Source organism: Molothrus ater, chromosome 8, assembly GCF_012460135.2.
Source record: "Molothrus ater isolate BHLD 08-10-18 breed brown headed cowbird chromosome 8, BPBGC_Mater_1.1, whole genome shotgun sequence".
Taxonomy (NCBI): domain Eukaryota; kingdom Metazoa; phylum Chordata; class Aves; order Passeriformes; family Icteridae; genus Molothrus; species Molothrus ater.
In genome coordinates, this window is record NC_050485.2 from 3,281,484 (window position 1) to 3,300,361 (window position 18,878).

Genomic DNA, 18,878 nt, shown 5'->3' on the forward strand with positions numbered 1-18,878 from the left:
GCTGAAATAGTGAGTAAAAAATACAATCATCTCGTAAGTGAGATGTTGAAAATGGAAAAATGAGGCATCTGGAGCAGTAAATCAAATAATTGTTTGCATACGGTGCTGCTCCTACCCCCTGCTGGCCAGCAGAGCCATGGGGCGAAGGCTCTCATCCATGGAAAATCAACATGTTGAAATGGTTACGCCAGAACATGGAAATCCAGTTCCCTCCAAGAACAGAAGTGAAGTACAACTGAAAAACAAGATGATTAAAATGGTTGGTTTTAAACCAGGGTCTTCTCCTCTGGCTGAGTTAAACCAGGATTCAAATCTGACTTAAATCAAGCCACTTTTGAGCATGGTTTGGTTCTTCTCACACTGAACTTCAGTCTCCATCATGACAGTCAATCTGCCTCTGAGCTTTACTAAACCTCCTTAACTCCCAAACAGCTGATTGTTTCCCTCATCGGACCAGATAAAGAGTTTCAAAGACAGAGTTATTTTATTGTCACAGAGAAATCTAATACAGAACAAAGAGGACAAAGTTTCAGGGTACTAAAAGACCGAGCAGTGTCCTGCCAGCGCTACCAGAGAAACGGTGATGAAGAGGGAACAGCTTGGGCAATGGCCGAGGCACTGCTGCAGGAGGTGACACTGCTGCAGGAGGTGACACTGCCGGCCCCCCACCCAGCGCTGGGACAGTTTGTGTCCATGCCCCAGGAGGACAGCAGGGGCTGAGGAGTGCTTCTGGCATTTGCTCCAGAGGGTTTCCCCGCTCACCCAGCGCTCCGGCTGCGCTCCAGCGGGAACCCGGGCCGAGTTACGAGGTCGCCCCCCCCACACTGTCCGTGTGCCCCCTCTGATTATCCAGGGGCTGTACAGCTGATCCTGCCTTCTAAGTTACAGAAACCAAGCCCTGCCAGCCTGTAAGGACCTACAGAATCTCGTCATTTCTGTTTATTGGCAGCTTTACGGGGGATCCCCACTCAAAAAAACCCAAAGCCCCATCCTGCCGATGCAGCTGTCAGCATCTGATAGATGGGGGGTGTTTTGAAGCCGGGCCAGGGAACGTTTTTCTTCTGCTCCCTGACAGCAGCGCTCCAGACACGCTCAGCCTGAGGAGGGAGTGAATCCCAGGAGCTGCTCTATTGGCTTGTACCTCCACTCATCTGCCTCCAGCTCTTCCACCAGACCGGCAAGTTTTTCCATCCTTGCAACTTGTTGATCTGCGAGGAGTTCAAAGGTAACTGTGGTTTGCAATGGCAGTGCAATTAAACCTTTCAATTAGATGCAAATTCCCAGCTGTCAGTGGGAAGCAGGGCAGAATAAAACCCACAGAGCCCATTTGAATTGAAACCCACTCTGTGCAAACAGCGAGGAGAAAGCAGGGACAGGCTTTTCTGCTCCAGTGTGTGTTTACCCATCCCTGCCCGTGCCATGTACATTCAAGTCCCAACAGGGAAACATCAGGCCCATTAGTGTATGGGGGTGAAAACAGGATGAAGCTCATTTCATGAAGCATAAATATTTATAGTGCAGAAGAACAGAGAAGTTCAGAGAGGGCTTGGTCAGCCCACGGTAGAGCTGGGTGCAGCAGGAGGAACTGTGCTTTTGATGAAGGTCCTTGGAGGAGGACCTGGATGAGTGTGGCAGAGAGGAGCCACAGAGCTACTGAGGAGAGGAAGGTCCCCAGACAACATCTTCCTCTCAGGTTTATTTACAACCAGTTGGGCACACAGGGTCCCTTTGCAGTTAGATGTGCTGCAGTGGTGCAGAGATGGGAACATCCCTTCTCCCAGCTCTGCTGAGGTCTAACAGTGCTGGAAGCTCTCTGCAGCCTCTTGGAGAGACAGCCCAGGGCTAGCAAGAGGCGTAACATAAACTGTGTGTGATTTATGCTGACTGCAGCAGTGGGTGCTTTAAGAGGGACTCTTCTCACTCCACCTCCTGCACCCTTTTGGGAACTGTCAAACAAAGAAGCCAAAAAATGATGACCTCGATCTTTTTTTTTTAAGCCCTCCACCTTTCTCACAGGGAGAAAACAGGGAGGTGCTCCACAGTTCCAAAGGCTGGTGTCTATTGGGGTGCCAGGCTGTGTAGCAGCCCCTGGTATCTACAGACACAGCAGAGCTCTGGAAACAATGGCTCTGGAGTTCAGCTTTGCTTTCTGATGCAGAAATACAGGATCACGGCCTTGCAGGCTGCTGCACACCCCCACAGCCGGAGGAGGACAGGAAACCTCTCCACTCAGAGACAACAGGTGGAAGTACCATTCTGGCTGACAAGAGGTGGGGACCAGAGAGGATGTGACCCTTGAGCAGCAGACAGGATCTGCTGCTGGGCTCTGTGAGAACCGAAGCTGTGCCACAGCCCAGCCCATGGCTGGGTCACAGGCACCTGGGCGAGGGCAAAGGGCCTGGCAGGGAAGCAGAGGTTCAAACAGGACGTCAGGCTGTTCCCTGGGGAGGCAGGGAGTGTACTCAGCCCTGTCACGCCACACTACGCCACGCGTGGCCGCCTCCCCAGTGACTCTGGAAACCTCACCTGACCCTGCCGGGGCCACGAGGGCTCAGCAGAGAAACAAAGGTGGAATGGAGCGTCCCTCTGCCCCAGGCCAGAGAGACAGTCAGCGCTGGGCCGAGATCAGAGCGTGGGCGTTTCCTGCCCAGAACCTCCTCCTCCTCCCGCCTCACCTTGTGCTGCCACACAGCCAGGGAAAAACAAGCTTCGGGAGGCACAGCCCGTTCCCACCCCGCCTCTGTGGGCTCCCAGCGCTTGCATAGGGCTTGCAAAAGGACTCAGTGGTGGCCTGACTGAGCGTTCACTCTGCTTTCTTGTGGCTGACAGCCCAGAGCAGGGCGGGCTTTGCCCCCGGAGCCCTCCCCGAGCCACACGCGGCCGGCGCTTACCGTGCTTCACTTGCTTCAGTGTGGATGCAACCTGAAAGCTGAACACAGACTCACAGAGGAACCTCTCAGAGCCGTCTGTAAACAGAAAAAGGAGATGGCTGAACCCCAGAGTTTGAGGCTGAGCAGCCTTCAGTGCCCCTACCTCCTATGTTTGAGGTGTGGGTCCACCCCTGCCTCATTCCAACATTTTCCCCTGTGCTTTCCCCTGTGGCCCTGCACAGGGCTTTGGCTGCTTCCTGAAGCTGCCTGGGAAGACATCCCAGGTGAATTCTGTTACATCCCCTCTGACAAGCAATTTTAGTCCATCTTAAATAGAAGTTAAGCTAAGGAGAAGCCAGGTAATGTTATGGCAGTCTCTGATTCCCTCAGGGCTCAGACGCTCGTGTCCTTAGAATCCTTTAGGATTTCCCACGAGCTCAGACCATAACCCTACACAGAGTTTCAAATAATGTGTATCTTGCCATCCAAGTCAGTAATTGATCATGCAAGTGACTCAGAAATAAAACAATCTGGGAAACATAGCTAATTGTGTACCAAGCACTGACATAGTTTATACTGCCTCCTTCTAAAAAACCCCAAAATACCTACGGGTTTATTTAGAAACAAGCGAGATAGCCAAAGCAGCAATAAAAATCAGTCAGTCAGTGGGAATTTTTGAACAGGAAACTGCAGCTTCTCCACTGGCAGCTGCCTGATGAAAGAATGAGTGTATCACCTTTGGTGTCAGAAATTCAAAAGCCAACTTAGAGCTTCCTGCAACAGGGACAGTGTTTGGTTGCTGCTGCCACCCAGAGCAGGTGAACTGCTGTGATCCTGGTAAAGAGGTCAGCCCAAAGCACAATCCATTTAAAGCTCTGTGCCACAACAATGTGGAGAGCAGTTCAAAGACAAAACTCTGGAAAAATCTAATCCAAAGCTGAACCCCAGGGAAGAGCTGGAGTTTCACTGTGCTCAGAGCTTCCTCTTACAAGTGCTGCCACCAAATACATCGTGGAGACATCAGAAAGAACTTTTTCATGGAAAAACATTGGAAGGGGCTGTCCAGATAGGTGGTGGAGTCACTGTCCCTGGAGGTGTGCAAGGAACAACTGGACGTGGCACTCAGTGCTCTGGTGCTGTTGACAAGGTGGGGATTGGTCACAGGCTGGACTCAATGGTCTTGGAGGCCTTTTCCAACCTAAATGTTGGATTCTCTCCTCCACCTCCCTGTCTGTCCTGCTGAGTGGCTCTCAGGAGGAACAGCTGCCTGTCTATTTGGTAACACGAAGTGCTTCATTACTTTAATTTGTTTTGAGGGCTTGTTAAGTTCTGTGAGCAAACCTTTAGTCATAATTACTTCAATAGCCTGGCATATGGGCTCTAATGTGTAATAAAAACAACCCTACAACGGCACAGCCATCAGCTCCCAGCTGCCCTAGGCTGCCGTAGGGACACTCCAGCTGTCCCACGGTGACAAGGGAAGTTCAAGGGGAGCAGACACTGGTTTAACCCTGTCACCTCGAGGACCTGCCCTTCCTCCCTCACCCACAGCTTGCTGGGCTTCTCCTTCCACGATCCCAATGAAGCTGGTGAGGGGCTCGGGCACCCAGATGCAAGCTGGCAGGGAGACAAGCTGCCTCCTGGACTAACCCAGTCAAATCCAACCCAAACCAAGAAAATTACTACTTCTGCCAAGAAAAATATTCCTGTCTCAGCTATCCCCGCAGCAACCCCTGCCCGACATCAAAGGATTAGCCAACAATGAGCAATTAACACCGTCATGTTCCCTTTCAGGTAGATGCTTCCTGGTCTGAAGTGTTGTCATGGAGATAAAAAGGAGGTGAGAGCCAGAAAAATCACTTCTTCATGGACTGGTGGGAAAGCCGGGACCAACCAAACCCCGGTGCTTCCTTTCTATCTCCAGCTTTTGCCAGCGGGGTGGGAAGTTCAGCAGCTGAAGGAGGAGAGGGGAAGGAGAAGGGCAGCAGCAATCACCTTCCAGCATCTCCCCAGCTCCTTTGGGGTAAGTGAAGAGGGCTTTCCGGGGCGGCGCCAGGTCCGACACGCTGAACCCTGAGCCCGTCACGGAGCTGCCGCTGACTCCGCCGGCCGAGGAGGATGAGGAGGAGGCTGCCATGGCACCCCGGGCCAGCCTGCCAGGACAAAGAGCAGGAGTTAGGAAGGAGCTCCCCGAGGAGGGATGAAGGCAGTGAGGGGCAGGATGAAGCCGCCCCCACTGCCCTGTGTGTGTGTGGGAGAGCTGCCTGTGCCCACTGTGGGGACGGGCACAGAGCTGTCACACCCCAAAACTGAAGGCAACCCCCGCCCCAACCCCTCGGAATTCCCCTGGGAATTCATCCAGAGCGTGCACAAGAGTAACGAGGTGCAGCTTGCTGGCCTGAATTCACCGGCCTTCAGCTGCCCTGGCACTTGTCCCGCTGCCCAGGGCCATAAAAGGCGGGGTTTCTTTCCTTTTCTTCCTCCTCGTTTCCAGGAGCACAAACACAGAAGCGCTGCTGCCTCATAAAACCTGGAAGGCTGCAGGACTGCCAGTTCCAGCAGCACATCCTGCAGGGAGCTGTGCTGTGCCTAACCCGCAGCAGCTGCTTTCTGCATCGCTCCAGATGTGCTTTTGCCTTTAAAACATTGTATTTGACTTAAACTGGCAGTGCCTGAGGGTCCATCTGCCTGTGCAGCACAATTCCGGCTGCCTCTCGCACGCTCTCTTCTCAGACTTGTTTTTAAGAGGTACTGGGTTTGTCACAACCTGGGAATTAAAACTCCTCATGTCCCTCTCTGATAGTACAAAAGGTGTCACTTGGCCCTTATCAGTGACAGCACTTGCTGCTCCTCCAAATACTTATAAGCACTTCCAAATTATCCTGCCCATTTAATTCACTTCTGTTATCGTATTTAGTACACCGCTGCAGGCTCTGTAGGGTACACAGACAGTGCCCTTGGAAAGCACTCGAGGGTTTTGTGGAGAAAATGGGGTTTTAAGACTTTAAAGCTCATCCCATTCCACCCCCTGCCATGGGCAGGGACACCTTCCACTATCCCAGGGTTCTCCAAGCCCTGTCCAGCCTGGCCTTGGGCACTGCCAGGGATGAGACAGCCACAGCTGCTCTGGGCAACTTGTGCCAGGGGTTCACAGGGAATAATTCCTTCCCAATATTCCACCTACATTCCCACTCTGTCAGTGGGAAGCCGTTCCCTTTGTCCAGTTCCTCCATCCCTTCTAAGTTAAGTTTCCCAAGAGTGCTCAAGGTTACTGTGTGCAACACAAAAAACAGCAGCTCACAGGAGCATGGGGGCTTAGGGGCCGTGACGAAAAACGCCTGCATAAAGCAAACTTTTATTTTTGCCACGCTACACCCAGCAACACCTCCCTCAGCAAACCCTCGGGCTCAGCTCCCTGCTCGCAAGGGAGGTGCGACGATCGTTTGCGCTGAAACGATGCCAGCCGGGGCTCGCAGACCCGACAGATTCCTAAGTGTGGCTGCAGGGGGTTTATTTTAAACAAACACAGAAGAGAGGAGGCGGCAGGTCAGGGCGATGCCTGGACCTGTTACAGGAACCTCCAGCCAACGCCTCAGGCGCCTCAGGAGCCGCCATCTTGGGGGGGCGGGGATCCCCGCGCTCCCGCCCCTGCAAGACCACGCCCCAACGGTCATGGCCACGCCCCCACACTGACCACGCCTCCTCCCCGCCCTCCCACCAATGGCCCCTCCGAGCTGCTTCCCGGTGAGTGCGGGGCCCATGCGCCGCCGCAGCCTCCGCCCTCCCCGCGCGCTCATGCCGTCGCCCTTCACCTTCCGGGCCGCCGCCGCCTCCCGGCGCTCCCCGGTCCCGTTGCCGAACCCTCTCTCCTTCACCCAGGAGCCCGGACGGCGGCTGGGTGCGGGCGGCGCGCGTGGCCGCGTTCGCTGTGCATGATGGGGCGGGGCGCGCGCCACTTCCGGCGGGACGCGGGGCGGGAGGGGGGAGCGGGGACAAAATGGCGGCAGCGGCGGCGAAGGGAATGGGGATGCTTCGCTGCTCCCGCCGCCTTCCTGCTGGGGTGTCAAGAGTAAAGCCGAGGGGTTCTGCTGCTGCAGTACCCGCGGGGCCCCGGGAATTTGCGCGGTGTGGGCCCTGCCGCCCTCCCCGGCTGGCCCGGAGTCGGTTCCTGCGGAGCCTCTCTGGATGCCGCCGTGTGGAGCAGCCCCAGCTGCCCTCTGCCTCCTGCTGTCGCTGCTCGCTTTGCAGGAAGTCCTTGTGTCAAAAAACTGTGACATTTAAGTATTAAAAACACACCCCCCCCCGAAAAAAGCCTGCAAGCAAAAGCCCCAGCGACTGATTTTTCATGGCTTTTCCTGTCATTGTACACAGTTGGCCTCTGCTCTTCTTCCCTTGAGCCACAGGAATTATTACTTTTATTGAAGTGTAATGGTTTTTATTGTCCTGTAAGTTCAGATGATTGTGAGTCATGTCAAAAGGTGGGGCTCGAACTGAGGGGAGAAGTATTAAGATTAACATTCTCAGCCTGATGTCACTCTCTGTGATAAATGCTAGCTGCTTCTGAGGCAAGCTCTTATTTTTTTTCTGTTCTGTTGCAGTGGATGGGTAAACCTTCTGACAAAGGTGAATTTTTTTGGTGGAAACTTTATTTTCTGAGTAACAGATTCTGGTTTAAAATTGAGATCCAATATTAAATTAACCATGCCAGTGAATATAGAAATTAAATGCTGGAGATGTGAAGTCTCTGACAGAACACTGCTGGCTCTTGTTTTAGCACCATTAAATGTTCTCCACTCTAAACATTTTTAACTCGGTGCTAGCTAAAGCCCAAAGAAACTGAAATGTCACATTGCCTGAGGTTACAGTGACTTTTAGCTGAGACCTGTGAGTTTTAGAGTTACATAGCTTACACTGCTTAAATTTCCTGTTTCCATTTGATTGTGCTTTATGTACTTGTGACTTCTCATCAAATTGCTCTGTGATTGAGACATGTAAGGTTTGAGGAGGTGTTGCCTTTCTGAAGAGTCTACACAGAGGAGCTTTTAGCTCAAGGAGGGGAGGCTGAGATTGAATATTAGAAAGAAATTGTTCTCCTGTGAGGGTGGCAAGGCTCACAGAAGCTGTGGCTGCCCCATCAGAGCAACCTGGGATAGTGGAAGGTGCCCATGGCAGGGCATTGGAATGAGCTGAGCTTTAAGGTCCCTGCCAACCCAGCGTGCAAGGAAACACTGAAAGGAGCTTTTCCTTGGCCTGGGTTGGCACAGCTGTCTGTGTTGTTGCAGTAGGAGGAGGAGGAGCAGGATGGATGTGCTGCGGCCCCCCCTGATAAGGATCGGGGGCCGAGTGTACCGCAAAAACCTCATCCAGGAGCAGCCCTTCCCACACGAGGAGGAGGAGGAATTCTGTGCAGGTAAGGAGTGATGCTCAGGGCTGTAAGCATCAGCACTGGGGACCTAGGGAGCTCTCAGAGTCACCTCTGATGCCTTTGTGGGCACAGAGACCTGCCCATGTGGTGGATTGAGGTGTTCAAGGGGGAGAGGAAGGCTTTGTGTTGGTCCCTGATGATCCTGCTGCCCAAAGTGGAAGCAGTCCCAGTTATCCCAAGTGGGTTGGCTGACTGTGCTGCTGACTGTTCAGTTTTCCTGCTGACTGAGGAGGAACTCCAGGAAAAGGGAAAACCAGATGAGCTGTGTAGATCTGTTTTTCCCAGGTTTCCTTGTTTCCCTTACCATCTTTATTTGCAGACATGGCAGCTGCTTGCTAAAGACCCTCTGCCCTTGCAATGTTTGTGCCTTTAAAACTGGCCTTTTGGGGACGAAATTCTTCCTCTCCTGGTGTGTTCTTTTGTCTTTCTGCCTGTATCTTTGCTGTAGTTGTGTGTGAGTTGTCGTGGGCTCAGAAAATCTCAAGTGTTATTTTTCAGATGGGGATATGGCAGTTGTGTCCTGTTTCTCCTCCCACCTTGCCTTCCAGTGGATTGCACTAAGCTTTAACCAGGTGCTTTCCATTCAAATTCATCCCTGCTTGTGTTGGAAAGGGAACAGGAAGCATGGATTCTTCCAGGGTGTTCTGTTTGATCTGAGAACAACCCAACAGCCTGCGGACGAAAGGTGCATCTGTTTCTAAATCACTGGCTTGAACCCTCAGAACAAAACTACCCTCACCTTTCATCTGTCTTCTTCTGCAGCCTTAAATTTCTGAATTGGCTGCCAGAAGAGACCATTCCCACTGTGTGGGAATTGCTCAAACTCCAGCTGAGAAAAAACCTGGCCTGTAAGTACCTGCTTCCTGCGCCTCCCTCCCAGCCGGCCGGATTTAGAAGCTGTCATTACTGGTAGTGAGGTGATAAATACAAAGCAGTTACCCACAGCAGAGAGAAGCCCATTCCTTCCTTCATTTCACCTTGAGAGAAGGCTGGCAGGAGACTGTTGTCCTCCATAAAGCACTGCCAGAGTTGACAGACGTGGTTTTCCTGGCAGGCCCCGGTGAGTGTGCGGACGAGCCCTGCGATGCCTTCGTGGTGGAGGAGACCGAGCGAGGCTTCCAGTGCCGGCTCGAGGTTCCCAGCCCCTTGTACAAGTGAGCCTGTGGTTTGTTGCATTTGCAGCCAGCTGGGGGAAGAAGTTGAGCTCAGAATATTTATTTTTGGAGGTTTGGATCTCTGGGATGTGCTCGGGGTTGGAGCGCTGGGGAAGGGGAAATTGGCACCGCCTTGAAGTGCGGTTGGGCCTCGCTTGACTCCTCACCGGCCCCGTGGGAGGGACAGCAGGTGGTGCTTGCTGGCTGGCAGGAGAGGCTTTGAACATCTCTTCCCTTGAACATAAAAGCGTCAAGGAGGCTGGGAGGAGGAAGGGGAGGAAGAGCTGGAGCGAGCAGCCTGGCAGGGGGAAGTTTGTGGGAGCTTTCAGAGGAGGAACACATGACTGGAATTGGCTATTGACTCCAGTCCCTTGCTTACTGGGGAACCTGTAGTGTTCAAAGTTTTATCTAGTTATTTTTGACAGTTTTATTAGTTAGATAGTTTTGCTAAAATACAGAGAAGGAAAAGTGGTCCATTGTGTATTTGGATGCTGGCAAATTACTATCTTGAGCAAAGCAAAAAGCAGAAAAAGAGCCCTTATTTCTTCCTCAGCTGGGATAATGGGAAAAGAGATACCCCAGCTGATGGAGAGGCTGTGGTGGGCAGAGCTGTTGTGGCCCTACCAACTTATTTTAACTTAAACCAGTTGTGAGCCATAGCTCAACATTGTCCCAGGCTGGACATGTGTGAGTCCTGGGGATCAGCTCTGTGCCTGCATGTGGAGCTGGGTGTGTGCATCCCTCCAGCACAGAGGCTCCAGCTCTGGACACATGTGGTGGAGAATGGCCCAGTGTCACTGTGTGAGGGAAACTCTTGCACTTACTGCCTCCAGGTACATCATTGGGAAGAAAGGGGAAACCAAGAAGAGGCTAGAAACAGAGACTCGAACCTCCATCAGCATTCCCAAACCTGGAGTGGAAGGAGAAATTGGTGAGTAGGATACACAAAATGGATGTGCTTCTTTCTGCTATTGCACAAGCAAAATTTAAGCCGGGAGGGGGTACTGGAGGTATTTTCCCTTTAATTCCTCTTTCTTACAAAGCCCTGACTCACTTTTTGGCCCTGGGAAAGTCACTTCACTTTTCTCCTGAGCTTATTTTTATTGTCTATAAATCCTTATTAAACAGTGTCAGGTTTGGGGTTTTTTTTTAAAGTCACTTCTAGGCCTTAAATAGCATGAGAACTTGGGTCCTGAATGTGTTGTATTTTTTTTTTTTTTTTAGTTTTGCTTATAAAATAGTATTCCATCAATAAGAAACTGAAATAAGCATTCAGAGAAATGCTTGTTTGTTTGTGTGCAAAATAAACATCTGCACATGCTTTAATATGAGAAGGGCTGGGATGACATTTGTGACTTTCTGGTGCTGGCACTAGAGCCCAGCAGTGAGAGCAGAGCTTCTTGTACCATATGTTCCCTCTCATCACTTCCAGGGATTTAAAAAGAAAGGAGACCTTGCTCATCAGGGCTGACCCTTGTGGGTTCTGCCAGAGTGGGTATTTGGAGGGTTCCTTAGGGCATGCTCCAGAGATTTCTGGCACAGGGATGTTTGTGACAGAGCTATCCAGAGCTTTCCAGAGCAGGAAGTGCTGGGAGGATCCCACTGTGACGCTGCACAGGAACACGGTGGTGCTTCTCAAGGAGTGGGTCTTGACTTCTTCCCAAGAACTCTGAAGGACTGTTAGGAAGGTTGAGAGATGTTGAAAACATGGAATAATAGGAAGCCAAGGAAATTTTGCTCCTTGCTGTTCTTTCCTTTTGAGCTCAAGTGTTCTCTGTTTGGTGCCTTGAAGTGCATGCACAAATAACAGAGAGAGTGTTGATCCTTGATAGATTTCCATGGCATTTTCACTCTGACTGCCTATCTGAAGACTTGAAATAATGCTCTAGAAGTCTGAAGGGTCCCTGAATTGGTGGGCTCTCAGTGTTTTTTGGGCCCTCAGAGCAAGAGGGATGCTTCTGATGGCATCACCCTGTCTTTGCTGCACAAAGCACAGCCGCGTCAGGCATTTTAAGTCAAGCTGGGAGTCTGGCAGGTTTTTCAGTACATGGTTGGGGGTTTTGATTCCTGCTGCTTCCTTGGGAGGCTGGGACTAACAGCAGAGAGCTTCAGGGAAGCAGAGAGGCTGTTGATGCTGTGTTTGCCTGCAGTGATCACGGGGCAGCAGCGGAGCGGGGTCATCTCTGCGCGGACGCGGCTCGAGGTGCTCCTGGACAGCTTCCGCAGGAGACAGCCCTTCACACACTTCCTGTCCCTGCCCCTCAACCAGCCTGCCATCCAGCAGAACTTCCTGCACTTCAAGGAGGAGGTGCTGCACAAGTGCTCAAAGGTAGGGATCCACATGAGGATTAGTGTGCTGTTGTATTTATTGGCATTTTCCTTGAAAATTTTCCTTCCTGTTCTGTTTCCTAGGAATGCATTTTTAATAGGCCTTTTACTTAAGTTAGTGGGTCTCCTAGTGAATTTGTTGAGTGCTGTTGTGAAATTTTTTGAAAGGTGGAATGGTTTACTTAGATATCCTCCCATCTAGAAAAATCTCTACTAACAATTCACTACGTTTCAAAAGAGGGTTGGGGTTTTTGTTTTTAATAGGAAAGTCAGTAAATAATATAGTGGACCTGTCTACATTTTGTATGATTTTTACATAACCATGAAATTAGGTAAGAAGTTACAAATTTGCTGCTGCTTCTGTTTTACTTTCCTTTTGGCTCCTGCCAGTGCAGGAAGATGGGTGTCATTGCCAGATCTGAGTGAGAATGACTTGGTAGCACATGCTGTCCTGCAAATCTCATCACTTCCCTTCTTCCCCAGGAGACTTTGTGCTGACAGCACTCCTACTTGCCTTCAGATCTTGTGTTGGGAGGAGCAGGAAATAGTTAGGCATAGGGAAATGAGGAAGAAAATGAAAGGAAAGCTCTGCATTGCCTGGTTTATTTTAGTGTGCTTCTGGGCTGACAGAAGTGGTGTGTCAGTGCACAGGGCTGGGCTGAGGAGAGGGAATGGTGTTATTAAATTGCCATGTCCTCTGTGTCTGCTGCAGGACATCTCTAGGCAGGAGAGGTCTCTCTGTGGCTGCTGCAGGTTGCATTGCAGGCACACTGCAGGGCTCTGTGGGCCGATACTCTTCACTTTCATCTCCATCACTTCTTCTGGTGCCTTGCTAAAGGGAAAATACAATCTTGCAGATAACACAGCTTAAGAAATTTAGTTTCCTGTGTCTTCATGCCATGGGTGTGAATTATCTGACATCTGGGGAGATAGGAGTTCTTGCTCAAGTTCTCATGGTCACTTGCACGTCAGTTGTTTCATCTCCAAGAGCAGAAATGAGCTGTCTTTGCAGTCTTGTCTTTCCTGGCAGTCAGGATTTAAGCCCCTGTTCTCCTCCCAGCCACTTAATTCCTTGACACCTTAGGAGCTTTCTATCACCTGACATTAAATACAGCTGAAATTGGCCAGCAGTTCCAGGGATTAGCCAGTGCCATGCCAGGAGAACCTTTCCCTCAGGCTAGGAGGACGATCTCTCCTCATTAGCCAGCAGCACTACCTTTATTAAAGCTCACCTTGATTAAAGGAATGCCCTGCAGGCAGGGGGATGGAAACATTAGCCTGGGAAGGTGTAGGCTGGACAGAGAGTTGGGACCTGGGGCTGGCATCAGTGATAGCCTGGCTCCCTCTGTTGGTTTCTGCTTCCAGTCCTTGTGTGGGACACACCAGGGTGCAGTGAGAGTGGCAGCTCTTTGAGGGGCTGGTGGCATTCACAGAGCTCTGTAGGGGCACACCAGGGTGCAGTGAGAGTGGCAGCTCTTTGAGGGGCTGGTGGCATTCACAGAGCTCTGTAGGGGCACACCAGGGTGCAGTGAGAGTGGCAGCTCTTTGAGGGGCTGGTGGCATTCACAGGGCTCTGTAGGGGCACACCAGGGTGCAGTGAGAGTGGCAGCTCTTTGAGGGGCTGGTGGCCTGCACAGGGCTCTGTAGGGGCTGCTTGTGCCATTGGCTCTGGAATGAGGCTGCTGATTTCAGCATGGGCTTTCTCTTGCCCTTTATTTCCTTCTGCCTGGGCTTATGGCTGCTGCAGTCCTTTCACCTGGCCTTCCTGGAGATCTGGCACTGCTCTGCCTGAAGGCTTGGCATCCTGGACTCTGTGCATTTGATCCTCCTCCTCCTCCTCCAGCTGTCTGCCAGCAGGTCCTGTGGATCTCTGTGGTCCCTCCCTATGGCCTTGCCTGCTGCAGTAACCTCAGTCTATCCCATACCACCTGCTGGCTTCTGGCTGCTCTGGTGTTAGGGATGAGTCTTCCAAGGACCTTTCTAAGTCCTTTCAGTTTCTAAGATGTGTGTTTCATCCACCTTTGCAGGCAATGCTGTTGTTTGTGCTCTCCTGCAGTGTTTTTAGTCCTGCAGCACAGCAGGCTCACCCAGGACCAGCCCTTCTCCCTGCAGAACCCTCGTTTTTCCTGCCTCCTTGGTGGGTTGCATATCTGCAGCCCTCCTCCACTGGTGATCCTACTTGCTCTCCAAACCCCTCCTGATCTTGTCTGTCACATTGTGTCTCTTGTTTACTCTTAAATGTCAGCTTGCATCTCTGGGGGGAGGGGGGTTGTCTGCCATCTCCTAAAAACATGTTCAGACTTTGTGCATTCCTCAAGTGCTGTCAGTCACATTTGGAAGGAGCTGCCTGCAAACCTTCACATGCTCCTTGTCTCAGAAAACTGCAGCAATCCAGCCTTGGTCAGAGAAGTGCTGAGACCAAGTACTGGCCATGTACCTCTTTCCTCCTCCTGCCTGTCCTTCTGTCTGTCCTTCTGTCTGTCCTGCAGTTTTTGTTGTGTGTCTGGACAGCTCCAAGTCCCATAAGGGCCTGATATGTTCCTGGCACTGCTTACATCAGCTCTAGAGTTTCAATTTTCAGTTTGAAATGTAGAACTCAGTCAGTAACAGGTATTCAGGGGGTTGCATATGCTTAGCCTAGGAATATATAGGGCTTTATTTTTCTGCCCTTCCTTCTCCTGGTATTAGCAAAAGGGTTTCTAGATATATTTATTGCTTCCTGTTAGTTGGGGAGTGCAGTGCAGCCCCGTGCCTCTCTCAATCACTCCTCCAGCCAGTAATGCCACTCTAATACCACTTTATCTCACAGCAGGGTCTGCTAGAAAGCACATCAGTAATGAAAAACAGTAATTCAGAACTGTGCCTCACAGAGCAATAAAAGAGCTTATAGATTTGTCCAAAGCAATGGGATTTCTCAGAATACTTGAGGAAATCTGAATGGGTTTCGGTGACAGAAGTGGGGTGTTTCTCTACCTGGTGCAAAACATCACAGAATGAGGTGAACTTCAGCCTTTGAATGAGGGATAATAATGGCAAGGAAGGGAAAGGAGCAGGTGTGTGTGTGTGTATGTTGTGTGTGTGAGAATCTCTTCTGGCCATTGAGCATTTGTGAGGGACTCTCTTTCTCTCTGAAGCAGTTACCATGACAACCATTCATTTATATTTTATAGCATTTTGTTGGTAGGTATATGCTTTCTAAGTTTTTTTTTTTTGTGTGTGTGTCTTTAAATGTTTTTATAAGATAAACCTTGTGCTGAAATACAGAACACTTGAGGTGTTGTTCATGCTGTACAGGTCAGGGTTGGCAGGGAAATGAAGCAGGGCTGAGGGGAGGTTCTTTTAGGTTAATTTAATCTAAGTATGGGGAGGTGGCTCACCTGGACAAGCTCATCACTGATGTGGTGCAGTGGGAGGTCTGGACAGCTGGATGACCTTGGAAGTCTCCTCTCTCTCACAATCATGTAGGTGTGAGAGTGAGGAGAGCTGAGATGTCTGTTTGAGCATGCAGGTGGAAAAGGGAAGAGACTTTGCAGAAACATTGCTGTGAAAAATCACAGTTGGGTCTTTTAGAGCTGTGCAGCGTTTGCAGACTGAACAGGCTGCAGCTGTAGCAGGGAAAAGAAACATGATTGCTGTCATATATGGCAACCTGTAAATACCAAACATTGCTAATGAGGTGTTTTATCTCAGAGTGGAAGGGACAGAAAGTGGGAGGGGTTTTGGAGCCTGTAGCTCTTCAGTCAATCCTGTGCAAATACTGTTTTCCTGGCTCACTCCTTTGTGCATCAGGGTGGCACAGGGCACATAGCTGGCATGCAGCATCCTGCTCTTAAGGAAAAAAATCCTGAAAAACATAAATCTTTCTGCAAACATTGGGAGCTCTTAAAACAGTAGAGAGGGCAGGGCCAGGGTGGAAGAGCTAAGGAGCTTGATCCCTGGGCTGAAGTGTGTTGGAATTTAGGGTTTCCCTACTACAGGGTCTTACATTTGGAGGGACAACGTGCTTGGGCTTTGCAAGGGGTTGGAGATCCCAGATAAAACCCTTTCTGTATTCCTTCTAAAGAAGGAGAGCAGAGATAGAAGTCTTTGGTAGCAGGAGGGTGAAAAAATGACTGAGTGGAAATGAGTTGAGCTTTTTTGACCATGACAGGGCAGTGTTAGGGAGAGGCATAAGCTAAAAAGGACAGTCATGACATATGGATAGTGCATAAAGGGATTATTCTTCCTGCCTTTCAATACATCCTAAAGAGCCCAGGTTTGAACAGTAAATTTTTGTAGAGACAATAGGGCAGGTTCCCCTGAGGTGACTCAGTGATTGCTGATCACACATCATGATCTGGGATTGGAGTAATTGAGTTCCAGCCTTTTTGCATCCTGGTGAGCAGCATCCAGCCAGGAAGGGCTGCTCAGACACCCCCAGGAACGTTGGCTGCTCCAGGGAGAGCCAGCTCTGACGCAGCATCTATTTTATGTGTGGGAGAAGTGGGATCTGCTGGCCTGTGAAAGAGTAGGGAGTGTAAGCAGGGTTTTGAGGAGCTGCCTGAAATACTAGGGAGTAAAGCAGGAGGATTATGTAGGTCTGGGCCTGCTTGCTGTGCACTGCTCTTCCCTGCTGAGCTCCCCAGCAGCAGCAGTGTGGCTCGTGGAGGTGACGTGCCATCATTTGTCAGCTCAGCCCACACTCAGGTGTTGAAAACCTCAGGGGAAAATGCTGCTTTTGGGGCAGGGTCATGTTTACAGCACAAATTGTGCTGGGGCAGAAAATGAGGGCAGGGCTTTGGCTTTCTGAGCTGCAAAGGGCTGTGTTGCTGTACCTTGTCTGTGCACTCTGTGACCTCAGCTGGTTGTCCGTGGCAAAGTTAAATCAAACCTTCTCCCAGTTTCTGTTACCCAAGCTGTTTTTTTTGTCAAGGGCCAAATATTCTCTGAGTGCAGATATCACTGGAGAAAAAAGGCTGACAAAGAGAAATCATGTCCTGTCATGCATGTGAACAGCAGCATGAATTAAAGGAAGCCACAAAGCTTTTACTGCAGGGAGGGGAAGGTAGGAAGAAGTGAGATGGGGCCATCTCTGGTGTTTGCCAGGCTGTGGCTGCTGGAGCAAGCCTCTGGCCTCTGTTTTGCAGCCTGCCTTGTCCCTAGTCCAGCTCATAAGCTGTGCTGTAAAGAAGGGTCTGCATGTAGTCATTAGGCATGAAAAATGCTGAGTGAGATGTGGGGCATGAAACTCTTGACAGGCTGAGATACTGCAGCATTTAAACGTCTGAAAGGTTTTATTTCAAACTCTGGAGCACAGTAGAAACTTCAAAGCTATTGTTCTCAGCTGGTGCACCCTTTTCAGATGCAGAAGGGCTTCCATGGCCTGGCAGGTTGGCTTCTTCTGGAGTTAAAATTGGAGGTTATTTAATGTGCTGATGGGAAGCGGCCACTAAGTGGAAATAATTGTTTTAATGTGAGTGTGTTAACCATCCTTGAGGTATTTTTATAAGTATCCTAGAACAGAATTGCATGTTTCTTAAAGCTGGATGCAACCACTGCTCCACCTGGGAGCAGTTCCTCCCCAGCAACAACACGCAGCTCTTCTTATAAAGGGAATTTAAACTTAATTCACCTCAGCAAACTATAGGGTGTATGGGAAGAAGAAAAGTATAATTATCAGAGCTGGTATTAGCTGTGCTTCTGTTGTGAGGTGCAACCTGTGTTTAGATGGGATTTAGAGACCATTTAGAGCTTGTCACTACAGCTGGTCTCAGCTTAATTGCACAAGAAATGCATTGAAGTTTTAAATCTGAGCTGGCTTTTGTTGAGTTCATTGCTGGTAGCAGATGCTGCGTCGACACCTGTGGAAGTCTCCTCCCAAAAAACCCCATACAAGTGAGTGTTGCAGGTCCTGGGTACCAAGTTACAGCCTGCTGTCCTGATCTTTCAGGCTGCTTTTGAGCAGCTCTGATGGAAGAGCAGGCAGGGAGCTGTGGTGGGACTGCAGCTCATCTGCCAGTGCTTCCTCACAAAGCCTGGGACATTTTCAACTTCAAGTCATTACCAACCTGACCAGAGATAAAGGGATTGATGCCAGTGACTTGGTACCTGCTTTCTGTAGTGTTTATCCCTGTGGTGGAGCAGGGTGTGTGTGGATGAGGTAGGACACCTCTATGTGTTGGATTGATTTGTAGGATCACGGGGTCAGCAGCAGCCTCTTCCAGAACCCTGCAAAGCTTCACCTGACTATCGGGACGCTGGTGCTCCTGAATGAACAAGAGATCCAGAGAGCCTGTGACCTCCTGCAGCAGTGCAAAGAGGACTTTGTGGAGTAAGTGGTGGGAGAGGGATGTCATCACCAAGGCCTGGAGAGAGGGGAAAGCAGCACTCTGTCTTGACGAGGAACAGTGAAGAGAAGAGCAGCTCGGTAGTCTTGTCTCAACTCTAGAAATTTAGAAAAATTTAGAAATGTTTTGAAACATTTAGAAATGTTTCAAATGGGGCAGTAGAAATCACTGAGCAGCCACAGAGAGCCTTACAGCATCTGTAGCTCAGCTCAGACCCTCAGCATTCCCTGGAAACCTGCTCTGCTCACTTCCCCTCCTCACGTGCATCCCCGTTCTTTGTGCCTGAGCAGTTTTTGCCGCTGTCCCCTGCCTGCAGCAGAGGGAGGGCTGAGCTCCCTTACCTTTGCACGCTGCCTGCAGTGGGCTCTGGCTCTGGCACTTCCCTCCTGCCTCAGAGCAGATGCTGAGGTGTCCTTGACACACATTCCTGGCTGAGGGGAGCCATCAGGAGCCCTGTGAGCAATCAGCCTGAAAGTGTCCGTGCTGGCTGCTCTGGGAGCGCGGCTGCCTCGCTGCCTGTTAACACCCAGCTGCAGATGTTGGGGCTTTGGCTGCAAATGTGCTCCAGTGGCACCTTAATTAGCTTATCTCTGGTCAGCTTAGTAATTGAAGATGGCCTGAGGGGGTGGTTTATTTATTTATTTCTGCAAAGCCTTTGCACACAGAGCACGGATCCCTTGCATTCATTTATTTGCTGCCTCGGTGCATGAAGAATTGGCCACGCTGTGCCAGCTAATATCTGTGGGAATTAATGCATGGCCAGAATTCCTACCTC

General features: G+C 50.5%; 2 protein-coding genes across 4 annotated transcripts in view; one reads left to right on the forward strand and one right to left on the reverse strand.

The window, feature by feature from the left end:
* Positions 1-465: 465 nt before the first annotated feature.
* ANAPC16 (anaphase promoting complex subunit 16) lies at positions 466-6,796 on the reverse strand. The gene is made up of 4 exons (XM_036385422.2): positions 6,683-6,796; positions 4,866-5,023; positions 2,892-2,966; positions 466-1,208 (listed from the first exon to the last, which is right to left on the reverse strand). Exons 2-4 carry the CDS (start codon positions 5,005-5,007, stop codon positions 1,093-1,095), a joined length of 333 nt encoding a protein of 110 aa, XP_036241315.1. The 5' UTR covers positions 5,008-5,023; positions 6,683-6,796; the 3' UTR covers positions 466-1,092.
* ASCC1 (activating signal cointegrator 1 complex subunit 1) overlaps positions 6,573-18,878 on the forward strand; it is a 34,988-nt gene continuing 22,682 nt past the window's right edge. Inside the window, exons 1-6 of one of the 3 annotated variants that reach the window (XM_036385420.1) lie at positions 6,573-6,614; positions 8,153-8,280; positions 9,350-9,449; positions 10,283-10,380; positions 11,600-11,778; positions 17,951-18,087. In XM_036385420.1, coding sequence (XP_036241313.1) covers positions 8,172-8,280; positions 9,350-9,449; positions 10,283-10,380; positions 11,600-11,778; positions 17,951-18,087 — 623 coding nt within the window. In that variant the 5' untranslated portion in view covers positions 6,573-6,614; positions 8,153-8,171. Of the gene's footprint in view, positions 6,615-6,685; positions 6,769-8,152; positions 8,281-8,535; positions 8,705-9,057; positions 9,144-9,349; positions 9,450-10,282; positions 10,381-11,599; positions 11,779-17,950; positions 18,088-18,878 lie in introns of those variants that run through there. The other 2 variants (XM_036385421.1, XM_036385419.2) reach the window with 2 other exon arrangements.

Bases quoted from the DNA above. Each gene is read 5' to 3' on its own strand.
- ANAPC16 (XM_036385422.2), bottom strand. From the start codon at position 5,007: ATGGCAGCCTCCTCCTCATCCTCCTCGGCCGGCGGAGTCAGCGGCAGC. The intron at 2,967-4,865 runs GTGATTGCTGCT...TTCTGTTTACAG, and splicing joins AGCTGGGGAGATGCTGGAAG to ACGGCTCTGAGAGGTTCCTC. The intron at 1,209-2,891 runs GTAAGCGCCGGC...AACTCCTCGCAG, and splicing joins ACTGAAGCAAGTGAAGCACG to ATCAACAAGTTGCAAGGATG.